The 9,780-nt window shown below is 47.0% G+C and overlaps 1 protein-coding gene and 1 pseudogene across 14 annotated transcripts in view; one reads left to right on the top strand and one right to left on the bottom strand.

The window, feature by feature from the left end:
• The first annotated feature begins 1,872 nt into the window (after nucleotides 1–1,872).
• Mgrn1 (mahogunin ring finger 1) overlaps nucleotides 1,873–9,780 on the top strand; it is a 49,319-nt gene continuing 41,411 nt past the window's right edge. For 10 of the 14 annotated variants that reach the window (NM_001439704.1, NM_001439707.1, NM_001439702.1 and 7 more), the window contains 1 exon segment: nucleotides 1,873–2,112. In NM_001439704.1, the coding sequence (NP_001426633.1) occupies nucleotides 2,025–2,112 (88 nt within the window). In that variant the 5' untranslated portion in view covers nucleotides 1,873–2,024. 14 annotated transcript variants of the gene reach the window in all.
• Nucleotides 7,537–7,896, bottom strand: Rpl37a-ps12 (ribosomal protein L37A, pseudogene 12; annotated as a pseudogene).

Raw genomic sequence — 9,780 nt, 5'->3', positions numbered from 1 at the left:
GACAGGTTGCTCGGCAGGAGTATGTCGCTATGCAGCTCTGTGGTGGCTGACACACTCGAGCCAGGCAGTTATGGTTCATTTGCAGCTCAAGTTGGTTGCAGTTTGTGCCGCGGTCACAGAGAGGGTGGTGGGATGCTGAGGAACTGTGGAGTTTCCAGTGATTGTCTTCAGAGTTCAAGAAGATGTCTCTCCCTCAGGCACAGCCTGTGAGCTAAATGTATTGAATTGTAGCCTTGGTGCAATTTCATCATCAGGGCCTTGTTTTCATTAGTCTAGGCATGTTTCCACAACAGTCATTAGTGTGTGTTAAGCCTTGTGATTCTTAATATGTTTATGAAGAGATGATGGGTCTTCGTCTCAACTGGTCCATAGTGCTAACTTGCTGCTGTAGTTTTGAGTTTGAAGAAATTCAGAGAATACAGTTACCTTATAGAGTAGTGTTAACCAAAGGATAACCAAAACATTGACTCTTCGGGGGATGGAGTAAGTTGCCTGGGTGGGAGGCATAGTAGAGGTGGATGGTGGAGCCTGCCCCTTGAGGGACAAAGGCAGTCTGGCAGACAGATTTGCTTTAGACTTTGTGTCTTTGTTTCCAGTGTAAGAGGAAAGAATTTCCAACCAGGAAACAGAGCTTTTCATCCAGCTTCTTAGGCTGTTCATTGATGCCTTAGTTGAACTTTGGAGGACCTCTGACATCCTAGAGGTTCCCTACTAGTCTCAGCAACATGGTCTCGAGGGAAGTCTTGTCTCTGGTGAATGGCAACCTTGAGCATGCCTTCCAATTGGATAGCCACTCTCTCCATTGGCACCAGTTCCAGAGCTGGCCCTTTATGGTTTGAATATTACTATATTCAATTTTGTACGTTATTCCATCATCCAGCCGTTTTGATCGCCTCCTCACACAGCTCTCAGCTTACCTGTTGTCTCTCTGCCTTCTTCCTCACTTGAGGGTCTTCCTACATCAAGGCCTAGGCACTTCACCTTATCTACAAGGTATAGTGAGAGGGTCCCAGAGGACTTTGCATTCAGGTGTTGTACAGTTTAGAGTGTACTATGGTGAATTCACCACTGGACACTTCATTATCTGTTGGTCTCCCTAACTGCTCTCCTGGCACAGCCGGTTCAAGTTTGGCTACACTTCTAAGAAACTCAATTCACCTGAGGATCATAAAAACATGACTTGGCATCCTCAAAGAAATGCCTGCTTGCGTGCTTGTGTGTGAAAAGGCAGGGCACAGCTTTTAAGTTGTAATGTTGCAATCAGTAACCTGGTCTTTCTGAACTTGCTTTTAGTATATTACTTGCAGTCTGCCTTGTTTTGGGCCTCAGTTTCCCTATATGTAAAATGGGGAGAAATCTGTTTTCTGAAAATTACGTGTCGATTGTAAATGTCTGGACTTTTTGGCCAAGGCTCAACCAAACCCTGCATTCCTCTAACGCTTGGTGGCTACCCAGTTCCCGTCAGGTTAAAGGTGTTCCCTTTGAGGCTGAGAACGCGAGAACCTTGGGAAGTGGGGGAGAGCCACTGTAGAAATGTCGAGATTTTCAGATAGGTTCACATGAGAGACGCTCGAACTTCTGAGAGAGTCTAAATATAAAAAGAAGATGAAGTGACTGAGGCATTCCGGTTTCAATGTCCAGTGGAGCCGCAGAGGTTAGTGTCTGTGAAGGAGATAACCCCCGCAGACCGGGCCTCTTGGTCCATCCCACCGTGGCCACTCACGTGAGGGGGGGGGCAATCCTGGGAAGCGTAGTACGCAGGCGCATCGGCGTCCGGGCGTGGACTCCATTTCCCCTGGAGCTGCGGGGCGGGGCCTAGCGAGGGGGGCGGGGCGCCGGGCCTAGGCCTGGGCGGCCGGGGGCGGGGGCTGTGGAGAGGAGCCGCGGCGGCGGCGGCGGCGGCGGCGGCGGCGGCGGCGGCGGGTACGGGTACGCGTCGGTGCGGCCTGGTCTGAGCCATGTCCGTGTGAGGACGCCGCAGCCGTCACCCCCTCCTCTCCGGCTGGTCCGCAGAAACCCGCACCATGGGCTCCATCCTGAGTCGCCGCATCGCGGGCGTGGAGGACATCGACATTCAGGCCAACTCGGCCTATCGTTACCCTCCGAAGTCCGGTGAGCTTCCAAGGGCGCGGATCGCGGAAGGGGGCTAGAACGGGGACTGGGGACACCAGGAGGCCGGGGAACCAGACGCGCGAGCGCCCTGCCCTGCCGCTGACCCTCCTCCTGTGACCCTTCCCGGTACCTGTGGAGTTTGAGGCGTGGCTGCGGCCCTGGCTAGCCCTGCTGGCCGCAGTCGCACCTTCTGCGGCCCCTTTTTAACTGATGACCTTGGGCCGCTCACTTTGCACAGCCGTGCTTGGCATCTCTGGGATAAGACTGCATTATAGCGAGGACTGCTTTACCCCTGGGGGTCGCCAGACTTGGAGGCATGACCGGCCCCGAATTGTGAGAACTAATTAGGATTTGGACCCGGGCTTTCCTCTTCCCGTGCGAGTGAGGGACACTGGTGTTTGACCTAGGGAGATGATCAATAGGGAGGTACTGGGTTCTATTGGAGGACAGGATAATGGTTGGAGTGATTAGAGAGGACTACTGACCTTCCCCTCTCGTTCAGGGCAGAGACTCACTAGTAGATTATGGGAGCTGTATGGAACTGGAACCAGCATCAGATGTGGGATCCCAAAGGAGCACCTTGGTCCTAGTCTCATATTCATTCATTCTGTCTATCTCTGTCTCTGTTTGTCTCTCTGTCTCTCTCTCTGTCTCCCCCCCCCCCTCTGTGTATGTGTGTGTTTTAAATAAGGACAGGATGTCATGTAGCCCAGGATGGCTCAAACTCCTTATGAGAGTGACATTGACCAAACATTGGCTCAAACTCCTTATGAGAGTGACATTGACCAAACATTGGTCTTCCTGCCTCTACCCTCCCAGTGCTGGGATTTGAGATGTGCACCACTCTGCCCAGTTTTATGAGGTGTTGGAGACTTGAGCACTGTGCATGCTAGTCAAACATTATATTAACTTAGTCCCATTCATAGACCAGGCCTTTTTCTGAGACTAAAGCCCTGCTATGTAGCTCTGGCTGGCCTGGTACTCAGTTCTCCAGCCTTAGACTTCTGGTGCTGAGATGACAGGTGTGTTCTGCTACACGCAGCAATGCCTGGTGCCTTGTCAAAGCTACATTCACTTCTCCACAGTTTCCTGATAGGGTGGGACGCTGGGTCTTTAGACGCAGTCTTCTGAGTGTTCAGTGTGTTGTTTGGTATTCAGGTGTTTCCAGACCAACCTGGCCAGATTTCCTGTGTGACTGAGAAGAATCTGCTCCCATTAGTTGGACAGCTTGTGAAACATTTCAGGCTGCTCTTCAAGACTTGTTTTGGCCTAGGGAATCTGCATTTTTAAGCTTATTTTCTTTGGTTTGTTCAATGCCCACTCAAGTTTGAGAAAGTGTTGGTGTGAAGTTAGGGAATTCCCAGGATGAAAGAACAGGAAACTGGCACTATTTAGTGACACACTTCAGTGAATCGGATGGGGTCACATGCCAGTGTAGGGAGACCTCCTTGCCTGTGTGCATCTCTAGTACAGGTGGCCCCTTCAGAGTTTCTGGTGGAGACTTCAGGGACTAGTGCCTGCACATCTTAAGACAACAGTTGTTGTTACCCCTCCCCTGAGATTCTCCCTGTTTGTCTTCCACTGAGTGACCTTGGTTAACTTTGCTTATTGGCATCTCAGTTTTCTCTTCTCTGAGAAGGGTCGATAATCTGTAGTGCTCAGAACTATGCCAGGCACATAGGAATTCTTCTGCAAATGTTAGCTACTGTAACTGTTTCAGAGGTAACTAGGGACTGGCAAACCCTACCTGTATGTGGCAGTGGTGTGACAGATACTGGAAACCTAGCTTCCTTCTCTCACCTAGCACCTGAGCACTGTTTTTTTTTTTTTTTAAACTATTTTTTAAGTGAATTTTTTTTATTATTATGTGTAAGTACACTGTTGCTATCTTCAGACACACCAGAAGAGGGCATCAGATCTCATTACAGATGGCTGTGAGCCACCATGTGGTTGCTGGGATTTGAACTCAGGACCTCTGGAAGAGCAGTGAGTGCTCCTAACCACTAAGCCATCTCTCCAGCTCCCTGAGCACTGTTAATGTCCCTTCACTTAGGCAATTGGATAAAACAACAATGTGTGGCCTGTGCACACACTACAGATCCACAGAAGTAGGATTTCTGATTGCTCAGACATTCCTCCAACCTGGATGGGGTTTCCAGAATCCATCCCAGATCGTTCTAGCCAGCATTGTCAGACAGTTCTAACACAGCAGGTGAGGTCCATGGGCCACCCGGCCTTCACTGGGCTGCTATTCAGACATTGCTGAGATTTGGGCCTGCCCAGTCCCAAGACTTTTGTTTGTTTGGTATGCTGGTACTGGCATGGCACCTAGAGAGTGCTACTCTGTTTCATACCCTCCTGGATAACAACATTAACAATGTGTCTTTCCTAGTTCTCTCCAGTCTTTTACTTACCATGGGGTTCTCAAGGTCTCATGTACCAACTGGGGATGACAGAAATGGTGAACACTTGAAGGGTACTCCCATGAACTGTTTAACTGTGCAAAGTTGTATTCCCAGCCTTCTGCTGGTTTTCTTGATTTGAATTTCAAGGAACAATGTGCTAATTTTTGTTGTTTTCTTTAAAGCTACATTTATTTAGGTAGTGCACAGCTTTAGTCCTAGCTCTTGGGAGGCAGAGATAGTAGGATCTCTGTGAGTTCTAGGCCAGCCTGGTCTACAGGGCTGCATAGTAAGAGATCCTGTGTCAAAGAGTTTTGGGCTGGAGAGATGGCTCAGTGGTTAAGAGAACTGACTGCTTTTCTGAAGGTCCTAATTTCAAATCCCAGCAACCAAATGATGGCTCACAACCATTTGTAATGAAATCTGATGCCCTCTTCTGGTGTCTCTGAAGACAGCTACAGTGTACTTATATATAATAAATCTTTAAAAAAAAAGTATTGTTTTTATTTTATCTTGTATCCACATGTCCTGTACATGCAGTACCTGTGGGAGGACATCAGCTCCTTTGGACAGACAGTTGTTATTTGCCATGTTAGTACTGGGAACTGAACTTAGTTACAAGAGCAACAAGTACTCTTAACTCCTGAGCCATTGTTAGAGCCCAAGCAATTTTTTTTAAAACAAATTTTTATTAGATGTATTCATTTTATATTTTATATGTGGATGTTTTGTCTGTATGTGTGTGTATGCACCATATGAATGCTTGGTACCCATACAAGTTAGAAGAGAGTGTCTGATCTCTTGGAACTGGAAGGAACCACTGTGTGGTGCAAGGAATTGAACTTGGGTCCTCTGGAAAAGCAAATGTCTTCTTTAACCACTCTCTCTCCAGCTCCCCAAGCAATGTTTAACATTTCATGCTGCCCAGTTTTCTTTCTTAGGGAGTTTTATCATGTGCTGTCAACAATGATGTCAGTAATATTCGCTCTGCTTTCGTCCCATTGATTTTATTCTTGACAGCTTTGTTATAATTTGTGCACTATGTCACTGACCTATTGTAAACACAAGTGGATTTTTAGTAAGTGGGTAGAATGTACAACACATTTGCGACCCTCCTCTCCTGAAGTTACTTTGTGCCGGTTTGTAGCCAGTGTTAGTAGCACAGTCAGTGTTCAGTTTTCTGTCTTTGCAATTTTTCTTTTCTGGATATTTCACATAAATGGAATCATAAAATCTAGTGCTGTTGTCTGTGTGGCTGGCTTCCTTCACTTTGTGCTTTTATTTTTAGGAGACTACACTCATCAAGTTAGCTTGGAATTTGCCATGTAGCCCATGCTGACTAGAACTCAGGATCTAGCTTCTCAGTCTCTCAAGTTCATCCCTTCCCTTGAAGTGGGAACATTTAAAGTGCTTAACATTCCAGGTTTCCTAGTGCATATCTGTGAGCAAAAAGGTGTTCATGCCACTCTCAGCTATGTCCCTTTCTCTGGCCTCAAATTCTGTGTAGACCAGGCTGGCCTTGAAACTCACAGAGACCTGCCTGCCTTTGCTTTCTAGGTTCTGGAATTAATTTAATTTTATGTTTATGGGTGTTTTGTCTACATGCATGTCTGTACTACATGCCTGTCTGGTGCCTGTGAAGGCCAGGAGAGGGTGATAGACCCCTGAAAGCCTTCTAGAACAGCCAGCTCCTAAGTACTTAAAAATGTTTTAAATTGATTGTTTCTGTGAGTAAGTGTTTTATTTCCATGTATGTGTGAACTATGGGAGTGCTCTGGTGCCCTTTGAAGTCAGAAGGCATGTGTGTGACCTTTTGGGAATGGAACTAGAGATTGTCTCTGAGCCACTGTGTGGTCCTCTGTAAGAGCAGCAAGTACTATCCACTACAGGCTCTGTCTCAAGCTCCTTGGGTTTGAAATTTTGTTTTTGATTTCCAACAAAGTTTTATGTGGGAGGCCATCTGGCTTGGAACTTACTGTGTTGCCCTTGAGGCCTCTCTGTCATGGATAGCCTCTTGCTCCAGCTTCCCCGATGCTGGGGATTACAGATAGGACCCACCACATCTAGCTCAGTTTAACAGTTTTAATGTGAATAATGCTTTTGGAGTAATTAATAAACCTTTGCCTAGCCTAAGATCACAGATTCTCTTTATTGAGGTGGGGGTTGGTGGTGGTAGGTTTGTGCACGTCAGTATGCATGCTTATAAATGTGTGTGGAGGTCTCCACCTTGCCTTCCTTGTTTGCCCTCTGCCTTCTATATTGGTTGAGGCAGGAGCTTGAACCCAGAGCTGGCCAGATTTGGCTATTCTAGCTATTCAGTTTACTCTGACGCATCCTGAACCTTCCGAGGTTGGAGTTATGGGTGGGCCACTACGCTTGCTTACCCTGCTTTTTCGTGGGTGTTGGGATAGAGACTTTGGTCTTCACATGTGCCACACACGCCCTGACCCCAGGGTGTTTCCTAGTCTCCTACTTTTTTCTAGTTTAAGTGTGACATCAGAGAGTAACGTGCTGCAGTTGTTTCTTTACTTACACTGTGTAGGTCCTGGGCATGCCTTCATTTCAGACAAAGCCCACCCTCTTTCCATCAAAGTGCCTCTGTATCTTTGTCAAAACGCAGCTAACTGTAAATGGGAAAGGTTTATTTCTGGACGGCATTCTCTCTCTTTGCTTTGTAACTCTTTTCTAGTCTTTCTCAACTGAGACAATTTTGTCCTCCCACCCCCACGTCCCTATACCTCCTGGGGCTTGTGTTTGTCAGTGCATAGAGATAGTTTGTCACAGCTCAGGGTGTGTATGTGTTATTGATATCTAATGGATACAATCACAGGACATCCTCCCACCCCCACCCCAAACAGAATTTGGAGGGTCCAAAGAGCCCGATCTGCTAAGGCTGGGAAAGTCTGGTCTACCTCATCCTACCAGCAGTGCACGGCTGATAAGTAGAGGCTGGGTAGGAGCCAGGCTCTCTACTGTGGTTCTTTCTTTCTTTCTTTCTTTCTTTCTTTTTTTTTTTTTTTTTTTTTCTGTAAATTAGCCCATTTATTGCAGACCAGGCAAGTCTCAGAAGGTAGGCTTCTACTGGTCCTTCAGTTCCTTCAGTCTTCTGATGGCAGACTTCACTGTGACTGCAGAAGTGGGATTGTAGGCCCAGGCCCCGCCGGCCACTGTTTTCATGCAGGAACCACAATGCCAGATACCAATGGCTCGCCTTTTCATCTTGGTCTTGCCACAGAAGGAGCAAGTGTACTTGGCGTGCTGGCTGATTTCAATTTTCTTCACCATTTTCCGGAGGGAGGCACCATAGCGGGTCCCGTATTTTCCGACGATCCCGACCTTCTTGGTGCGTTTAGCCATGTCGCACCGAAGCCCAAGCCCGAAGAGCGGTTCTTTCTTAACATTACTTGGGATCCTTCATCTATCTGTTGCAGGTTTTTGATCACACTGTGAACCCCAGGACTGTGTTATTTACTGGGGGGAAAAAAGAAAGCCAAACTAACCTGTTTCTAGTTGTGGTGTCTCTCAGACACCTTTAATCCCTTTGGCTGAAATATAGACATACCCTTAGTAGACACCTTTAAACTCAAGGAATGAACGTAAAGTTAGTTTGTAGACGGAAGCACCCATTTTTGAAAGTGATGTTTAATTGATTGGCAGGCAAAGTGACGAATCAGAGAAAGATTTGACAGACCAGGATATGTCCAACTCTCACAAGAAGAGAGAGGAAAGGGAAGCTACTTAAGAGAGCAGTGCAGAGAGGCAGAAGGCACTGTGTAGTTGTACAGAGGCAGGTTGCAGAAAGTGAACGAGCTAGACACAGGTAAAGAAAGAATGGGCCAGAGAATGAGGAGGAGCCAGGGAATTAGAACATACTGCCAAAGTTAGTTCATGAGGCCAGTTTTAGCAATTCAGAAGCCGAGAGGCCAGATTGAATCAGTTATCGTGGAGAGGAGTTTCGATGCAGAACAGCTGAGTTGAACTGGCCAGAGCTCAGAAAGAACTAGAACGGGTGAGCATATTTATTCAACAGTAAGTCTCAGAGGCTGAAAGCATTCTAGGCCTAGATAAGATTGTACAGAGGGCTAGAAGCTTCCAGGCAAGGTCAGCAGACTGAGGCAGCGAGCCTCAGAGACGACAATTACAACAGGAGAATAAGTTACTTTTACATATGTCCATAGAAATTTTATAGTTTGTCAGTTTCTACAAAACAGTTGGATTTGGATAGGGATTATGCATCACGTTAGGGAAATTCCCATCTCTACTCGGATTTCTCATACCCGCGAACATGATAAATCTATCTCTTTTGTATGTTCGTGTGATTGTATTTTATCCCTCAGGCCCTGAAACACAGGTTGGGCTCAAATTCATTATCCTCCTGCCTTGACTTCTCAAGAGTGTAGACTTGTGCGGCTATGTCTGGCTCCACATCCATTTAGATCCTTCAGTCTTCGCAGCAGGGCCAGGTATGGTGAACCACAGCTGTGATCCTAGTATTCTGGAGGCTGAGGCAGGAGGGTTGTCACAAATTTGAGGTCAGCCTGGGTTACAGAGTGAGTTTCAGGCTAGCCTGAGTTACTTGGTAAGACCCTATCTCCTCTCCCACCTCCTGAAAATCTTATCAATTTGTCCTTGTTTTTTTTTTTTTCCGGAGCTGGGGACCGAACCCAGAGCCTTGCGCTTGCTAGGCAAGTGCTCTACCGCTGAGCTAAATCCCCAACCCCCCCCCCCCCTTTTTTTTTTTAAAGATAACTTTAAAAGTGAGTGATATTTGCTTCTCTGGTCTAGGGCCTTGCTCCTTTACTTACAAGTTAATTTTAATGAAAATACTAGTCAAAATCACATACTTAAGTAACCACACAATGTTTGCAGCTTAGGGAATAATGTCACTGTCACATGGCCACAATTGTCTGAGGACACTGAGGCCCAGAAGTGGAAGTGATTCAGTCAGGGTCACATGGTGAGCTGATGCCAGGGCCCCTTAACTCCCAGCCCTGGTTATGCTTTCTTCCTCCTGTGTCCTGTGTCCTATGGTTACTGTTGCTATGTTGAAACACCGTGACCAAAAGCAAGATAAGGAAGAAAGAGTTTGTTTGGCTTACACTTCCATAGCCTGCCATTGAAGGAGGTCAGGACAGGTACTCAAACAGGACAGGAACCTGGAGGCAGGAGCTGATGCAGAGGCCATGGAGGAGTGCTGCTTACTGACTTGCTCCTCATGGCTTGCTCAGCCTGCTTTCTTATAGACTCCAGGACCACAATCCCAGAG

The sequence above is a fragment of the Rattus norvegicus genome, chromosome 10 (assembly GCF_021556685.1).
Source record: "Rattus norvegicus strain SHRSP/BbbUtx chromosome 10, alternate assembly SHRSP_T2T, whole genome shotgun sequence".
Lineage (NCBI taxonomy): Eukaryota > Metazoa > Chordata > Mammalia > Rodentia > Muridae > Rattus > Rattus norvegicus.
The sequence above is the reverse complement of the archived record's forward strand: the minus strand, read 5'-3'. Positions and strand labels throughout refer to the sequence as shown.